Source organism: Rhopilema esculentum, chromosome 20 (genome assembly GCF_057945365.1).
Source record: "Rhopilema esculentum isolate cy_ngs chromosome 20, ASM5794536v1, whole genome shotgun sequence".
Lineage (NCBI taxonomy): Eukaryota > Metazoa > Cnidaria > Scyphozoa > Rhizostomeae > Rhizostomatidae > Rhopilema > Rhopilema esculentum.
Genome location: NC_142834.1, coordinates 834520 through 853297, shown reverse-complemented (window position 1 = coordinate 853297; position 18778 = coordinate 834520). Strand labels below are relative to the sequence as shown.

At 35.7% G+C, this 18778-nt stretch overlaps 3 protein-coding genes and 1 pseudogene across 3 annotated transcripts in view; 1 reads left to right on the top strand and 3 right to left on the bottom strand.

The window, feature by feature from the left end:
* Positions 1-158: 158 nt before the first annotated feature.
* Positions 159-2221, bottom strand: LOC135687683 (uncharacterized). The gene is made up of 4 exons (XM_089114545.1): positions 2095-2221; positions 1179-1249; positions 840-905; positions 159-297 (listed from the first exon to the last, which is right to left on the bottom strand). Exons 1-4 carry the CDS (start codon positions 2219-2221, stop codon positions 214-216), a joined length of 348 nt encoding a protein of 115 aa, XP_088970671.1. The 3' UTR covers positions 159-213.
* A 417-nt stretch (positions 2222-2638) lies between these two features.
* LOC135683448 (uncharacterized) lies at positions 2639-4215 on the bottom strand. The gene is made up of 2 exons (XM_089114554.1): positions 4089-4215; positions 2639-3573 (listed from the first exon to the last, which is right to left on the bottom strand). The coding sequence occupies exons 1-2, from the start codon at positions 4213-4215 to the stop codon at positions 3392-3394; spliced, it is 309 nt and encodes a 102-aa protein (XP_088970680.1). The 3' UTR covers positions 2639-3391.
* Positions 4216-5890: 1675 nt separating this feature from the next.
* On the top strand, positions 5891-6514 carry LOC148957761 (uncharacterized; annotated as a pseudogene).
* Positions 6515-12975: 6461 nt separating this feature from the next.
* The window catches only part of LOC135687677 (HMG domain-containing protein 3), a 31797-nt gene continuing 25994 nt past the window's right edge, over positions 12976-18778 (bottom strand). Inside the window, exons 9-10 of the mRNA XM_089114457.1 lie at positions 16261-16474; positions 12976-16090 (exon numbers count right to left, since the gene is read on the bottom strand). The gene's annotated coding sequence lies outside the window, so the exon portion shown is untranslated. The remainder of the gene's footprint in view (positions 16091-16260; positions 16475-18778) is intronic.

Genomic DNA, 18778 nt, shown 5'->3' with positions numbered 1-18778 from the left:
GCTAACACGTAGCTGGCTATTTGCTACAGGTCCGAATGATCTTGAATGTTAGATATAATATGGACTGCTAGTGTTGGATCAATGTTCTCTACACCAAAGGGTCTATCAGTATGTGCAGATACATTGGCAAGCCAATCATCCTCTACCGTAATTTCATTACATGTTTTCATACTTTCAAATAATTCTCGGCATTGCTTAAGACTCTCAATATCTTCAAATTGGAAATTGAATCTTCTGGCTAGATCTACGTTGCCTCTTAGAAACATGTGGCTCTACTGCATTTAGATCAATAACGGGCTAAAATGAAGGATAACATATAAATGTCATATATACTATATATTGCATATAGAAAATTTGCAAAAAAATTTGAACATGTGTCAATAACTAGAAACATTACAAAATGTTTTTAGAAACCTTTTGCAGAATATTTTTTGTATATATCTTACCTTCGTTGGTTCACTGCCTTCGAATGTCTTTCTGAGATTTACTTGCTAACCAAACAATATTATTTGTTTTTAAACAGAGATGAATCTATGCAATAGGGCTTATATAGAGAAATTAGCACAATATCGAGGAGAAAATAATCTGTTGTATATTTTAAAGCTATGATAGCAGAAACTGAACCATTTACAAAATAAACAATGCGCCCTAAGTAAATAGTCCATGAATTTACTATATTTTTTATCCATTTTAAGCGTGACAATTTCTCTTATCTACAGAAAGGGCGCATCGAGTCATTTGAACATGTGTCAATAACTAGAACATCGACTCTTAGCCCAAACTAAATGCAGTGAAGTTGGGCTGAATCACAGAAAAGGAAATCATAGAAAACGACTAACCTGATCTTGTCTTTCAAGGCTTGCTTCTTGGCTATTTCTAGCGTCTACTTTATGATTTGTAGCATTCTGTTGAATATACATTTTCAGACTCAGAAAAAAAACTAGCGAGAAAATGTAAAGCTAAATAGTTTATTTTGATGTTAATGGTGAATGATGTCTGTATTTTAAGCTGTTTTAAGTGCAATAGATATGTGCTAACATTACCAGCTTAGGTTTTTGCTATATGTTCACAAACCCATGTTGTCTGTTTGTATCGGTCTATTACCATGTCAATCTGTCATTTTGCTCTATTTCCATCTATATTATCATTCAAAATACTTTTCATTAAAATAATCATACTTTTGTCAGGCCAATACTTGAATCAATATTCCTTCTCCTCTTTATGTTTTCTTGTCTTTCTTCAGATAAGGCTGTAAGTTAATAACAAAACTAATTTATTAATTAAACTATAATATGTTTCATGAATATTATGCTGAAATCAAACTATATTTTTCAAAAGTTTTGTGAAGTATCGTAATGTATAAACCATATTTAAAAGTATTGTTAAGGTTGTGTGCTGGTCAACTGCACCCTGTGCTACTATGTTAAGATGATCTCAACTATCTCTATATAATAATATAATAATAATAAATAATTTGTTTAAAGTTGGCGTACTAAATGAACGGCTGATAGCCATAAAGAAGCTAATTAAGGCCAACTATCTATAAAGAGTTAGTATGAAATAAAAATATATGATACAATATTAAAAAGGTTTAGGGTATAATGTTCTAAATAAAACCTAACCCAGCAATAAATTTTTTACACAATCTACAGTCGCATTCTATAGGGTGTGCTCTTAATTCTTTTTTAAATGTTGCCAATGATTGGGACTCTCTTATACAAAATTGCAAAGTTAGAAAAATTAAGCCAGGTATCCCCTCTTCTTTGCTATGCCACCATCTATACAGGTTTATTTGGTTTTTTTTTTCTTAGAAGATATTCAACTGTAAAACGATGAATAGAACAAATCCAGCGGATGGGTAAAATTACATCTGTCAGTAATTATTACCAATGTACCATTTACAAAAGGGAAATGCAGCAAAATATAACAATTAGAGTGATATATATTATTCTTATCATGGCATCTCAAAACCAAATTCAAGAACAATCAAATGATGGCAAGTAATTAGGGGAGTATATTTATGGTAAATTGATGAATTACATTCTATGTCAGTGAAGTTACTATAATACGTTAGATGTAATATTGATGACCAACCATTCAGACTTGTAAAAGATGCATCAAGTTCAGCAATAATCTCCTCAATTGGCTGATCATCTGTTGAAAAAGTATCCACTATTAAGAACAACTTCAACCAACAAAGCCAACTGATTGCAGAAGCCATAAAACGTAAAACGACAGTGACTACAACCTCCTGAGTAGTTTCGAAATTCAAAGGAAATAATATGCTTTTAAGTCCTGTAAGGGTATAAAATTGGAAAAGTGAACGACTTTCTCTAGGTGAAGTTTGATTTTAGTTCTACAAATCATCAACATTAAGGTCTGCAATTTATGCAAAAAAGTTGGATCCAATTTGATTTTTCCCTTTATGATTTTCGAACATCAAACATTGATTATTACCTTTTTCCTTCTATAATTTCGTTTGTCGTTTTGGTTTTTTTAGGGGCCAAGCGTTTTTTTCTGCATGGAAAAAATTGGTCTTATAGACAATCTTTGTGACGGAAGCAAAGCAAAATTTAGTATATGAAACAAAATTTAACTGTTCTGTTGGACATAGGCATGAAATTTTCCACATTCCTACCTTGTACAGATTGGTACTGCACTTCCAGGGTATCAATACATTTCCGACAACTTGTCCCCTGCTTTTGTCAATCTTTGGCAAAGCCATTGCCGGAGTTGGTGACGTCAATAGGAAAGAAAAATATCCTGTTTAGCTATTATGGTGCAAGATATTCAAGATTCAAGAAAGTGGTATATTGACATTATTGTCCTATGCATCTGAAGGTGTAAGATTGGAGCCAGAAAAGTATTTATCCTGTACTCATGTCACACGTCTGCTGCATTGTATCTAGCACAAAAGCCCCTTAGTTCTCTCAGCTGAAAACCATCTGCAATGTATCAACTTGTACAAAGTATTTAAAAGGCTCATTTCAAGATTTTCTCTACTCAAAGAAAAGACAAAAAATAAATGTTTTATACTTCAATGATTGTAATTGATCCTTGTGGTTCTTTTTCACGATCTTGGGTCAAGGAAAGGTTGGAGGACGGGTCTCTTGTTCTTTTTTTTCTTGTAGCTTACCTTAAAAACAAAAACACTTTTTATAAGTTCATATGTCTTTTATGAACTTATGTCTCAATTGTTTGGACATGGCTAATGACTAAAGACACCTTGAGCAAGAAAAATATCTTACCTCTGACGTTATGATGCTTCAGCTCCCTCCAAAGCCATTCAGGACATTTTTGCACTGTTTTCATCGCTGGCTCTACTACACGTTGCGATGCCGTGCACAAGAACTCTTTCAAACCATCAACAAGAGAGGGTAAAGCTACATCTTCACTCTAATGAATACTTACTGTCTTGACTTGACCATGTTTGTCTGGTTGTAAAATCGATGCAGTTTTCAATGTCAAAAAAGAGAACATTGAACTTCTTGCACTCTTCTTCCATGGCTTGGTTGAAAAGGTGCTGTCTCACATCAACATCATCCAGGCAAGGTGCAATGGAGATTGCAACGCCTAGCAAAATAACCTGAATAGTTATATAATCCCTTTATATATAACTATAACCACTAAGTACATAAAAATATTTTCAGAAACTTTTCCACCGATGCCGAAAAGTCTCTTCTTGCATGATTGAACATGCAGTATCTGGACATACTGTTGGTTCCTACCATAAGGACGATGAACTAGGGGTCATGTAATATATGTTCTGACACAGAGTGCATTTCATCAAGGAAACAGCCTCCTGGCGTCGAGTTAATATTCCAGGCTGCTGGGAACAAAACAGTATCTTCTACTATTGGCCAAAGTTGGGAGTCCAAGAAAAAAGTACCTAAATAGAATAAGCATAGACGTAGCTTTGTGCCATAATTTACACTTTGATTTCTAGTTGTGTCAAAATGTTACCTTTTTCATGAAGCAAAGGCTGAAACACTCTTAGTGGAGGAGAAAACAATTAGGACAATCAGATGTATTTTGAATGGATACAACAGAAAGATTAATGTGCAAATGAATGAGGTGACAGTACTTACACTGTCTTTTAGAAAAGCCATTCAGAGAAGCCACAGCATTGTTTTGCTTTCCACTTTCACCTGGCTTCCATTTTCTTCTTGGCTTCTCCCACCCGTTCCTTTCCAATCTACCCCACGCATTTTCCATGTGTGTTGTGCACAACCAATTCTTGTGATTATATGGGCCCCAAAGGGGACTCCAGATCTTTTGCGCGGTGCAAAAGTTTTATGTTTTACAACTTTAATCATTGTTATACGTGCCTTCAATAAGTACTACAGAAAAAGTATTCCTTGGATCTAACTGTGCATCCTATGATGCTACTTATCACATTACGTAACTATTCTGAAAGATGAAGCAATTTTGTCCTATTATTGAATATGAGATAATTAACAAGGACAACACCACCCATAGCGTTTTCGCATTTTATACGTTCAAAAACCTCCTCTACCCTTTGGCGACATAAACTCTTTCTTTATTTTACCTGTGAGAGCCATTTAAATGGCCGGAGTTTTGATTTTAAATCTAATAAAACTTGTTAACTTGATAAAACAGAGGATCTCCTAAAATTTTTACAAATTAAAGCCATGGAATTGTGCTCAGTGAACCTACTGCGCCACATTTCTCTATTTTACCTGTGAGAGCCAACCCGCTTCTCCATTTCATCCTGAGAGCCTATACTTAAACTTTTAGTAATTGAGTGCTGACAATAGGATCAAACAGCGGTTAATCTGATTTCTCTATTTTACCTCTAACCGGAAATATTTCTCTATTTACGTCCTTCTCTATTTTACTCGGCTCGCAACCAATATGGGTGGATATTCTTGACTTGACTGCTCTTGAACAGCAACTTATAGCTCTGAGAATTCCTTTCATGCAAATCCGTGAATTACCCAGGGAAAATCAGCTGGGCATTCATGGAAATGTTGTTAATGTTCCTGCTGATGTCAATAGAACAATCAATCTCAAACCTAGATCTCTAGATGAACCACAAACGATAGATATTAAACTAAAAAGATCAAAATCATACAAAGGACATTGCATGATTCAGCATGTTAGACCATTACGTGTCTTGTATGCTGCACACCACCTCTCTGAAACTAGCGATCTTTACAAAGCAGAAGGAATTTTCCAACACTTGGTTAAAGGAGCTTGAAATTGGTAAATCAAGAAATGAATTAGTATCTTGCTTTATTTCGTGGAATAAAGACGATATATTTGATGATACACAAAATGAATCCAACTCTGTAGAATCTCAAAATGATTCAGAAGTTGATGAAAAAGGTGATATTAGTAATGAAGCTACCCATAATGATGATGAATGGAATGAGAAGGAGGAAAGACCTGTTGGTACTTTTGATACAAACAGGAACAAACATTCATTCAATTGCTGATAAACCACTTAAATTATTACCTATTGTAAGCAAAAACGTATCATTTATGACTAATTCTTATCAAAGAATGTTTCTATAATCCACAATCTCTTTACTAAATTAGCTACAACCATATCAAAAGCCTTTTCCTTGTTGACTTGCCTAAAATCCAATGAAACAACCCGAAGCTTTTGTAATTTCAGCTACTCCTGACAAATTATGACCCAGTGGTCATTAAAGACAATAATGATGCAGCCAAGTATCTCACGGGTTTTTTTACAAGTTTCTAATGCTGTCACCAATCTGCTTTTGCCACACATGATGCAACCAAGAAAAAACTTACCATTGAAAAATCAGATCTTGATGGTTGTTGTAAGGCTAATAGGTTGAATATGCCCTTTGAATATCTGTTAATCTGTCACAAAGCACATTTTGGGGGATAATTTTTTTGGATGTACTTGAAAATGAAATTTTTAGTTCGTTGGCCGGGTCATGATTTTATAAGACAGACACTTCCGCCTTTATTCAGGCAGTACTTTCCAAGGCTGACCAGCATAATTGACTGCTTCAAAATATTCATTGAAAGACCAGGAAACTTGAAAGCTCAAGTGTACTCAATCTATAAGAAGCACAGCACAATTAAATTTTTAATTAGCTATAGTCCTCTTGGAGCAGTTTCCTTCCTATCAAAAGCTTGGGGTGGGGAAGCAACAGATGTGCAAATTGTCAAGGAATTTATAAACCCCAACTTGCCTGAATCTGGTGACCAAATTCTTGCAGACAGGTTTAACTCTTCAGGACGACATTACATCAGTATGCTGTGCAGATCTTATAATTCCTGCATTTACGAAAGGCGAATTTCTGCTAATGAAGTTGCAAATATAAGGATTCATGTAGAAAGGGTGATTGGTCTAATAAAGAAAAGATTTGCCATTCTACAAGAAACTTTGCCAATAACATTCATTAAATCTCTGAATAATGAAGTTTCTGACGAAATACCTTATATCTATAAACTTGTAGTGGTTTGTGCTGCCCTAGTGAATTTAACAACAGGGATAATTTATAGCGAACATTGACAAAGTAAACAGCAAATTGCTTTATTGTTCAGTAAAATGTTGTCACTGAAAATATAATATTGTCACTAATATTGAACATAACTTACATTTGATCAGATGAATATAATTTTTAACTGTTCTTATTTCTTTTTGCAATCCTTGCAGAACCAGTTCTGTTTGCTTCTTGGCTGACTTCTGATTTCAGCACATTGGAAATGAATCCACTGATATTTACAGTGTGGGTTGTCACAACCAGCCAGTCTATCCCCTTCTTTATATGGCTTTTGGCAATACCAAAAAAGTTGAGAACCATCTTTAGGCTCTGAAACAGGTACTTCACTTTCTGTTCTTCCTGTAATAAGCTCTGGTCCAATGAACTTCTCATGAAAGCAAATGAGTTAACAATACTGGCAGAAAAATCCTCATCATATTCAGCAATAACCCCTCTACAAAAATTTGGTGTGTATATTACCAGGTGGTTTACTTTCATCTTGTGTATGTACCTTTGCATCTGAATCTGGGTGTAATATGTCTGGTTTTTTTTTTAATTTTCATTGAATTGTCAATGCAAAAATCTTTGACTGCGAAGCATTCTTCAATGCATTGCTTCTTCCTGTGTTTGCAGGGGCACTTAATTTCAACAAGAAATTTGCCGTGGCATTCACAGGAAGCTATTGCATCAGCAGATGCACCAAGGAAATGATGTAGATCATCAAGCATGAGACCAGATTTCTCCAACTTCAGATGAACATGGCTGTTTTGAAGATGACCCTCGTAGTATCTAATTGTCTCTGCCTCATGCTCTCTTCTCCAGGAAACAGCTGGGACATTGAGAGGGGGAGATAACCTGCATATTTTCAAAATCAGTAATTTGGGCGGGCTCTTCCTCTTGTAGTGTAAAACCTCCAGGGGCAACAGAAGCTGTTATTCTACCAAGTCGCATTTCTTTCCAGAAAATGGAGTCACTTTGCAACGTCATCAGAGGAAATTTTCAATCTTTTTTATCATTGCTTCTGATGACATTGCTTGAGGGCACAAATAATCATGCAGTGATCTTGGCAGTGTTGGCCTACTTAGAACTGGAGCTTCATGAATGAATGCAGAACAGAAATATTTAAAAAGACTGAGGCCTACTGGCTGCTCCTTACCAGGTAATTGTACTAGGCTACTTAAAAAATCATCCCTTTCAGCATCAGAGGTGTTAGCAAAACGTCTCTTTTGAGGTCTTTTCACTTCTGTTCTCTTATGGAGTTTCAATTTGAGAGTTCAGTTCCTTCGATTTTTTTCAACAAAATTATCGTTCCACTTGCAAGAAACATCTGTGAATGCTAATGTTGTGTAGCCGAGATATCCGATTCTCCCAACCAAGAATAGATGTTTTAACAAAAATTAAGATCATTCAATAAAAACCAAGTTTTTATCTACACAATAGTGACAGAGCAAAGATATTGTTGTGAATTTTTCAGCAAAATTATAATGAGGAATCTTATATCTTGTAAAAGTTTTCTTAGATGGATCAAAAGACTGGTTAAGTTGAAGACTCTGGCTATTTTTATCCATGGAAGCTTCCTGAATGCTCCCTTTTCTGCTTTATGACATCATAATTCTTCTCTGAAAAAGATAATAGTTGAAAATGAAGAGTAAAATCAAGTCCAGAAAGTGGCCAGACAGTCGCTGTTCTCAAAGAAAGACGAAAATGGCTTGAAGGAAATGAATAAACCAATTTGACTAACGGCCTCATTTCTGAAATTTTTCCCAAATCTGATTTTACGACTTTTTAAGCTCAGATTTGGTTTAGTTCATCATAATTTTAGGCTGGATACGATTTTGCTTATTGTATTTGTTTGCATTTAGATTTTACAGAAAAATGAAGTTGTAATGGATTTGACTGCCAAAATCATTCCTGGTGAAACTTTACCCCCCCCCCTCCATTTAAAATTTTTCATTCTTTTCTGGCTATAATATCAATACAGTGAGCAAAACCTTCCAAGTAGACTAAAATCATTGCTAGCAATCCATATCTAAGGTTTTAAATTAAAGGTAGTTTCTTCAAGGCTCCTTTTTTTGGCCACCCAACTCTTTTTGGGGTAGCACTCTCATACGTTGATTTACCTGCACCAATCAGTGCTTCCGCGATAGACATTGTGAAATCAACTATTGATTTTCTTTGCCTTTTTGGGATATTCATTACATCACAGTGTCTTATATACAAAAGCCAGCTGTTGACTTTGGCAATGTCAACTAAGTGCCAGAAAATCTTCAAATACCACCGTCTTGTGTTGCATGGAATTTGGTAAAGGGAAATTAGCATATCTGCTAGATCTACTCCTCCCATTGCTTTGTTATAAAAGAGAACAAGCTGTGGGCACTCTACATCAATTTTGCTTTTTTGTCCTCCACTCCATCTTTTTACAGCACCAATAGTTCTGAGCCCCTGCCTCACAACCCAATTCCCCCAATTTCCCAATGTATTTGAACATTCAAGTGTCTAACTTGATACTATTATCTCTATACCTATCAAACACCAGATACACATCAATGTCACATACATATTTACCGATATAGATCCTTAATGATTTTAGGAGGTCTGAAACTATTCCTCCTTTTGGCCAGTAAATGGCTGCATGAAGCATACCACACCCATCTAAAAACAATGCATCTGGCTGAACATTTTGAGAGGACACCTCGACCTTCAGAAAATTTTTTAAATCCAACTTGCTCTTTGGGTATCAAGAATCACTATCAAGCGTGAAACGAGATTCTGCAATGGGATATAATCCCTAAGCTTGATGTTGTATGCTTCAACAATTTCTTCTTTATATTTTTTCTTGCCACCTTTCTTCATTGTGATTACCAATGATGATATGTTGTCACGAAAACCCCAAGGAAGTGCATGTTGTGAGAATTCATTTGGGATTGTCTAATTTCAACAGCTTTGTTTACCTTGCGCTTGTCTCCACCATCTTCCTAAGTATAGATGTTGCAATGAACACATGGATCTTTTGCGACAACAGGTCCAAAGGATGAATACAAAAGCTAAGAAATGTTCACAGTTTTTGTCTGTCAACAGCATCTGCTTGTATCCATGCTTTAGATTCTTCTTTCTGAATGATTATGTCAGATTTTTCTTTGCTACACAAGTTTGAAAGTTCAGTCAAAATGTGAGTACAAGCCTGCTCCTTCTTTGCCCTTGTTTACAAAGTTTTTGGCTTGGTTGTTGACCCAATAATTCCCGAAGGACCCTTTCCAAATTTCATGTATGTTGTCTCAATCATCATGTCAGACCAGATGGAGTTAAAAAGCCCATCTTGATGCCGCATTGGCTGCTGACCCGCCATAAATTGGTAAGGAACGTAGCTTGGAATTCTTTCCATCCATCTCAAGTAACAAAGACCATACCTGGCATAATTCACGTGACCAGCAGCAAAGAAATATGGCATAATCTGCTTGCATGCATAAAGATGTAATGCAAATTCACTTTCTCGTTCTGCTTGAATATTCAATAACATGAGTACTGGTTTTACTAGATTCTTAAACCAGTGCTCGGATAAAACACTTTGTATAATAGATCATCGAGCCAAACCTAAGAGCTCAAACATTCATTGGATTGGCAAACATACAAACATTCCCGGCAAAATCTTATCGACACTTCCAAATGCTGCCTTCAAAACAGAGGATCATCCAGTGTTTGCCATCAACACTCCAACAAGGGCGACAAAACTCATCAACCAGTGCTCCCTCTTATGTGTGGGATGAAGAATTTCCATCAATTAGGATTGGACCAAGTAATCTCAAGCACAATTTGATACAACTGCTTCATTCTGCCATCAATTGCCCATACACTGTCGATATTTAAAAATCTGTGGTTCAAGCTTACCTCGTCAAAAATACGCTTAATTCCTGGTGCCAAATCCTCACTTACTTTCACATTTTTTGCATTTTTTTTCACTCTCATGACATTCTTCTTTGTCTTATGACTCAGAAATTTAGCTAGAATTGAACAAGCTTTGTTTTAATCCTTTCAATTTTGACTTTAAATACTCGATTTCTTTCTCAATGCCTGAAAGTCGTAACGATTTCTTTCTCAATGCCATCATCAATTTTCTTCTCAAGTTGTAGTAAAATTTCAGAGAAATCGGAAGTCTCAACCTTGTGTTGACCCAGAATTTCATTTGATGTCACCACAAAGCAGCAAACTAAAGTAAAGGTCCATACTTTCCAAACCAACCGAATAGGCCCTCCTCTGACGAATTTGCTTCTGTAAAGATTTTGAAGACTTAAAGTTTCTTTCCAATCGAACAGCCGTTCATAAGAAATTTCTCTTTGTAATCATTTCTATTGGAAACATTCGATTTGCAGTCATAATACTCAAAAGCAAAGAATAAATCGAAGAGTGCAAAGAGAACACGTGCTGTCACTGCCATGATTTCACAGTCACCAAATACAAATGACATGTAATGTCCTAAATAGATAAGGACATTGCCAATCACCAAAACAAATCATCTTTCCTGAGGAATACGTGAAGAAACAAATCTATTTCCTGATTTAGCAAATTGCTCACAAATTGAAATAGCAAACAACCTATAGTTGAGGTTTTCTGCATCTTTTGAAGGGTCAACCAACTTTCTACGACCAGTGGTTCGGCAAATGTGAAATATGGCTGAACTGCCTTGAATAACCTAAATTAGCCCTAATTAGGCACTTCCGGTCGTCTGAGGCGCATACACATCTTAAAGCACCCCCTATAATTCAGGTCTTTTGCTTCTATTGCTTCAGGACAATGGCGATATAGATCAATTCGTTAAATGTGTGAAGTATAGGGAAACTTACAATGATTTTTCTGCCATGCAGAAATTTGCTAATCGGCAAAAATTTGTTAAAATTGTATAAATTTGTATGAATTTTAATACAAAAATCATTTAAATTATAACTATTTGTTGAATCTTGTATCATGAATGTGGTCAATTAACAAAATATTAAACATAAAGTAGATTCTATTAATGATATACTGCCTCTTAATAGGGGGCTTCATCAGAGCTGTATAAAACTGCATAGTTTTGACACAATTCAAAAATTATCTAAAGTAATTAAGTTTTATTTCTAAACTACTATATTCTCTCATTCTATTTTACAAATTTTTACAAATGTGTCACTGTACAGATGATACATTTACAATACTGCAGTGGATTTGAGGAAAGAGGACAGCAAAGTCACTGGGTTCTATGAGTTTTTCATTGCATTAAAGAACACCGTATTTCTAGGCTGTTCTGCAGAGTAAAATTCTAAAGTCGCTTCTTTATAGGACATATTATATTCTTTAATTACAAACTGACTAAGTTGTTCTGGAAACAAGAACATATCTGCTGAATTTGAACAAGTGTGGCCAAGTAATCTTTCTATGCTATATTTAAACTTATATTGGAGGCTCCCTACAGAGTCATTTACTGTCCTTACTATCTCGATTAGTAAAGCAGTGTAACGAGACATGATGCGCCAAATTGACTTTGCAAATGTTTTGTGAAAAAATGTAAGTAACTCTTATCTAGCAAATTCTTCATAATCTTTATTACTAAGGGTAATAAGGGCAGTTAGTGGCTCTGATAAATGCCATTTGTAATGTTTTCTTTTGGGTGCAGTATCCTTATTAAAGCATGTCAAAAATAGTTCCAATTCGGATTCTGCAAAGTTTAGAAAAGCATCTCTGAATTTTTTTGATCTGAAATGTATGTCTTCCTGCCTATTATCGCTGACATTATCTGTGTCATTATCGGTATTGCTATCAGATGTTGAGTTAGTGTCTTCCCTAGGATTGTCATTACTTTCTGCCTCATCTGATATGATTTTTGGATAAGTAATGGTTTTGTGGAGATCAAACGAGTCCATAATTGGTTTTAATGTAGCAAAAGGTTTAGAGGAGTTTTGATCTGCATGATAATTGTACTTTGAAATATTTCGCTCATCTGCTTCTATTGCACTCCAAACAGTGGCATTGTTGGACATTCCTCTACCTAGATTATATGCCCAATTGATGCAAGCTTTCCCTATCCAGTATCTTATCGGTATAAGGTCAGTTTGAGAAATCTCAAAATCCGCCAAAGTGACCAAACAATATGCATTGACCATGTCAATACCCCACAGCTGTCTGTATCAGACTGCTGCTGGAGGCCGTTTTTAGTTAATGATAGATACACCCAGTTAGGTATTTCTGACTTTGTTGCAATTGCTTTTTTCTGAATGGTTTTGAAATGAAAATAAAAATTGCAAAGAAGGCATTTTCCTTCTCCATCTACACTGGCTGCTGAATCATAATGTACCACCAGCCTTTTCTTTGGGTATAAAGCAGTAATGCTACAGTGCCCAGGCGAATCCTTGGTGGCCTGGTGGAATGAAACGAAGACAATAGTTGCACTCAGGATTCGTTGGTATTCTTATATAGAACTTGATAAAATGTGTCCTTTAGGTGGATCTTTTTTCCAGAATGGCTGTCAAAACCTGTGATGGCATCACTTCAATGTCGAATTTTCCAAAATATTTAAAAGCTAGATGTTGCAAGAATGTAGAGATAACATCACTATGCAAATTTTCATTTCAAGCAATGGTTTGATATGATTCAACAGGTAGATTAATTTCATTTGGGCTTTTCTCAAGTCCAAAAAGAATTCTTTTCATATTTTTTTATCAACGGGGCTGATTTTGCTTTCCCAAGCCGTATTTGTAGTTTGCTTTGCATTTCTTAGCACAACAACAGCTGCGAAACGATACACACAAGCATCTTCATTATACTGACCTGACATTCTCATCATGTTTGATAAGAAGAGTTTCGTTAATTATAACAGCACAATGCAGAACTGCATTTTCTAGGCTGTTGGCACTTTCGACCATAATTAATAATGCTACAGGGAGCTGTAAATAAAACATTATATGGGTCAAATGAGCATCTTCAGGCTTGCAATCGCAAGAGAAGTTGTGGAACCTATCCTTGACAATGGACAGACAAAGATATGACTGCACAGATACGTTCGGAATCAAATTTTTTTCTAAATGGATGGGAATCGCAACCTGGCCGCTGCAGATGTTCCACCTTTATTACAAGTAGTGCAGTTTGTGAGATTTAAGATTTTTGTTTAAAAATAGCCTTCGATGTCATCTATGCTGTTATCTATAAGATGAAACAAGGTAAATTCCAAGGGGGTGGATGCCATGTTTTGCTCAAATTTTTCACTAATTTTGAGGATTGACTGGCAAACAATTGTGTTACAGTTGTTTTACGAAGGCAACAAGTTAGATAATGCAGTTCTGCAAAGGAGATGAAATGCTGAGTTACTCCAGCAGTTGTTGCAACTATTCCCTATTCTGCGTTCACTCAGAATTTGCAGTCCACCTATTTTTAATATATGCTTAGTCTCCACATAATAAACATTTTTCTTGATTTGTCTTCTGTCATCAGATGACAGGTTTGTCCAAAGGGAAAATGGGTCAGGCAGTTGCATTATTTCAGGAATAGATTTGAAGCAATAATGAGCAAATAGGTTCGGCAGACAATCAATAAAAAAAAATTGCTTCCATTGTGGGCATATGCACATTGCGACACTGAGCGCAATTATCTCTTTTAGCACAGGCAGAGCTATTATATTCTTTTCTTTCTTCGTACAATAATTTCTCCCAGTCTTTCCCAATTTTATTGCGTACAAAAGACATGTTGTTTTTATCTGATTGAGAAACTGATTTGTAAATCTCTCTCTTATATAGAGGGTATCTCTTGTTGTTCGAATCATTGTTTTGGGTTGATTCTTTTCGAGAATTTCGCTTACAAGAACGTTTATTTTTAGTGTCAAAACCTTCTTTGCACAATTTTTTGTTTGTTTTAGAGGCAGCAAATTTCAATCTTTTCTTTAGTGGCTTTGGAACCTTTCCTTGAGTTTTCCTTTTCCTTAGAATTTTATTACCTTTATCCCAACCTTCAACAATGCTAGAAAGTTCTTTCGCATCACTTTCCAAATCACCTTCGCTTCTCCTGGAATCGTTGTAACTAATAAGAAGGTTTCTTAATTTTGACTATTATGTTTCTTTAGATAATTTATTTGTTTCACTGATATGGGTTTTTAAGCCTAAAATAAACTGTCTTTGCAAGCCCGATTATGATGCCACAATTTCTGAATAAATTCAACGAATGACTGCTTCAAATTACTCCTATTCCTTTTCTTAAACAGAAAATTGTTCTGCAAAGGTGCTAGTTTTGGTCTTTGACAAGAACCAGTCTTGGTATTCAGGATTAAAATGCTGCAAATTTCCTAAGCATAAATTGCTCCATAATGCTATATAAGGCAGTTTTCGTACATTCATTTACAGTAATTTGGCATGTAATACCGATTGGTTTCCCCATCTTCTGGATTATGGTGTTGTTTTATTGATTTTATCCTTTGCGCCCAAAATTTATGCAACTTAGTTTCATTTTTAAAGCTTTTGTTAGCATCATATTCAAGCGAGTCTGAAAGATCATCTGCATTCAACCCTTCTGACCAGAAATTTTCTTGGGTACTACAATGTTCTACTTCCTCTAATTGACTCTTCCACGTTTTTCAGAGCAGTTTTTACTTTCTTATCATCATATTTAGATCCTAGTACAATAGTTCCATTCTTTAAACGTTTGTAGCACCATCTTTCGAAAAACAATTAATTAGTCTTCCAAACAAGCCCGTTGCAAAGTGTAGGCGACTTTTTCCTTCTTCACCATTCCTGCAATCTTTGATAGCATGTTGGCGATTCAGGCATATCATGTGAAAAGCACAATATGGAGAAAAGTTTTCCTCAACTCTGTTGAGCTGGCACTACCGTTAATTGTCCGAAAGGTTCTGTTTATATATTCGTGTATATGTTCCCCATTAAATTCACTTAGGCAGGCATTTATAATAGCCATACTGAAATTAAGTACTACTAATTTTGGTTTATTAACATGTTGGTTGCCATACTTAAAGCTATCCATTTCTAGTAGTGTACTTAAAAATCGCTTAATGGAGTGTAAGTCCTGGTTTGTAGTTAAATACTCGGCAACAGGTAAAGGAGGGCTTTTGCCAAAACGATGCTGGACTGTTGCTGCATAATACAAAAATTTCTTTAATCCTTTGAAGTTCCTTATAAGTGTGCCAGTTGCGTCTAAAAACAGAGTAAAATTTTTGACATTTTAGTGGTACAACATCACAATTGGCTGATCAATTAGGACAATGCTTATCTCATTATTACTAATTACTGGCCATTGGATATACCCATAATGATTTCTAAAAGTTGCACCTTGTTTTAAAGCTGGCTTCTCATCTAAACTCATAAGCATTTTTTGAAGTTCGATGATATCATTATGAATTCTCTCGATTGAATCTGCCTCTTTTGTGGCTTTTGCAGCTACTGGTAATAGGCGATATGATTTTTACCTGCCCCTGTCAAATTACCAGCAGCAAAAGAATTGGGATCCATTGTTTCTAAAGACAAAACAATGTTCGCAACACTTTTGAACCCACTGTCTATAAAACAAATAAATTCTAGAATCTTACCATTACTTTGTCAAGAGCCTTCTATTCTCAAATAGGAACTTTCTCTTGATACCTGCAAGGCAGAATATAAATTCTAGAATCTTACCATTACTTTGTCAAGAGCCTTCTATTCTCAAATAGGAACTTTCTCTTGATACCTGCAAGGCAGAATATAAATTCTAGAATCTTACCATTACTTTGTCAAGAGCCTTCTATTCTCAAATAGGAACTTTCTCTTGATACCTGCAAGGCAGAATAGTACATTAAAGAAGCAAATTTTAGAAAGAAGCAAACATTAGATTCAATTACTGTAACAATTACTGTTACAATTATCAGCTAGATGAATGACTGAGTTGATCAGCATGATGGTAATACAGAAAAATTTATGACATACCTCAATACCTTGACCTTTAAGTTTCAATTCCTCCACAACAGAGTCTTTGGAATGAGCATCCTTCTAAATAAAATAAGCAAAAACTACAACCCTGGACAAAATATATTGGAACTCCAGCTATTTTCAGAAATTTACCTGATACTGCCGCCCCCTCACCCCCAGTATAATGTTGCAAGTTGTAAATCAGTGTGTCTTCCATACACAACATTGCTGAAGGGGAGAGGGGGTGAAAATTTGAAGGAAAACGTAAAAATCTAAACCAGCATCGATTTTCGACGTGAGTTCCAAAATTTTTGTCAAAGATTGTCTGAATGCTCTAAAAACCATATGTCTTGTGATTTTCAAACTACTTATTTTTACGCATTAATCTGATTTAGAATATCAATGTCAAGTTAAGTAACACATTTATAGCCGTAATTAAGATATTCCAAAATATTTTGAAATCCATAATGGCGGATGCCCAGCCAATCAGAGGCAAGCTATGTTATTTGTCTTGAAATCAAGTAACGGTCGTTTGAAAATGGCGAAAAGTGACGATGACGGTTCGCGATCAAAATATAAGAAAATTCCTTTCGATGTTTCCATGCACCTGCGGTATTTACATCAAGACAAGGGTGAAACTTTGCCCCAGCTTATGCAGAGGTATCCACATTATTCAAGAACAACTATTTATAACCACAGCCGTCTACCCATCAGAGAGAACATAGTCGATAGAAGACACTCAAATAAGGGATGGCCTGCCAAGCTCACTCCTCGAGATGTTAGGAAATTGTCGAGTAGTCTTAAGAAATTGAGAGAAAACTTTGGAAACTTTACATCTAAAGATGTTCAAAGGGATGTTGGCATTAAAGAACAGGAAATAAGTAACAGAACTGTACGTCGAGCTTTACGAAAAGAAGGATACTCTTACACACACAGTGCAGGAAAAAGGGGCAACTGGTACAGGAAGACCTTAAAAAGAGATTGCAGTTTGCTCGGAAATGTAAGAAGTTGCCTGAAAGTTTTTGGAAGGAGGGGGTATCCTTTTATTTTGATGGAACCGGTTGGGTGCACAAGACAAACCCCTGTCAAACAGTAAGAACGGCACGCACACGAACATGGAAGAAATGTTCTGAGAGTCTGAGCCTTCATTGCACGGCAAGGGGCAAAAAGGAAGGATCAGGAAGTAGAATGGCCAGGTTCATGGAAGCAATTGCATATGGAAGAGGTGTAATATCATGCATTTAGTACAATTCACCTATAAATGGCGAATTCTGTTATGAATTTATCAGAGAGCATTTTCTTGGCATGTTTCAGGTTTCAGCAAATCCAAGAGGGAAGCTTTTTCTTCAAGATGGGGACCCTAACCAAAACAGCAAGAGAGCACTTGAAGGAATTGATTCAATTGGATGCAGAGTTCTTAAAATCCCTGCCTGGTCTCCAGACCTAAACCCGATTGAAAACATTTTTCACTTGGTCGGTAAGGAGCTTCAAAAGGATGCACTGGAAAAACAAATCGTGAAAGAGACTTTTGGAGAATTTTGTAACCGTATAAAGCAAACTATGATGGATTTCCCCAGCGATGTGATTGACCGAACAATAGAATCGATGCCAAAAAGAATAGGCATGGTAATCAAAAATAAAGGTAACAGAATAAAGTAGTAACATTTAAAGCATTGCAAAATTTCGTGATATATGACTGTAATATGTGGCTATAGATAAGGTATTTAAAACAAAAACTAAAAAGCTTGAAGCACGTTTCAAACACAGCTATGTGATGCAGAAGCTGTTCATGTATTTCATCATTTAAACAATTGCTCACACATAACCACACATGTAACCATGAAATATTTTGACACCATTGTTAATTCTACATTGTTTTGTGGTTTTACCAACACGTAACCATCGTTTTCAAATTGAAAAAGGTCTATATATAAATTTTTTAATAATTGATGGTTACGTGTGGTTTCGTGTCATTCTCTGGTACATACTCTCATAGTGTCATATGGTTACGTGTGTGGTTACGTGTGGGGTTACGTGTGGTTACGTGCAGGAAATGTTGCAGTCATGTTATCTAGGCATCTTTTCCCAAAACAGCTAGTTTTGCAAAGCATTTACAACAGGGTGGAATGTCCTTTTGATCCTTTTCTTTAAATTGGTGACTGAATTTGAATACTTTCCAGCGCGCTGCCATCATCTCTGTTTCCCTATCATCTGTTTGGTTGTATTTGCCAATGTACGTAACTTCTGACTTACCTGTTGCAAATAATCTTGATGAAAAAACAATAGTATTTTTTGCGACCACACCCTTTTCAAAAATAAAATCGCACATTCCAACATAAGACAATGTAAGGAATCACAAGTCAATCTGGTTACAGCAACGCTTCT

Coding starts and splice junctions, on each gene's coding strand:
- LOC135687683 (XM_089114545.1), bottom strand. CDS start 2,221: ATGGCTTCTGCAATCAGTTGGCTTTGTTGGTTGAAGTTGTTCTTAATA. Junction 906..1,178: donor CAAGTATTGGCCTGACAAAA/GTATGATTATTT, acceptor TATATTCAACAG/AATGCTACAAATCATAAAGT. Junction 298..839: donor GCCTTGAAAGACAAGATCAG/GTTAGTCGTTTT, acceptor CCTTCATTTTAG/CCCGTTATTGATCTAAATGC.
- LOC135683448 (XM_089114554.1), bottom strand. CDS start 4,215: ATGGAAAATGCGTGGGGTAGATTGGAAAGGAACGGGTGGGAGAAGCCA. Junction 3,574..4,088: donor TGGCTTTTCTAAAAGACAGT/GTAAGTACTGTC, acceptor TTATTTTGCTAG/GCGTTGCAATCTCCATTGCA.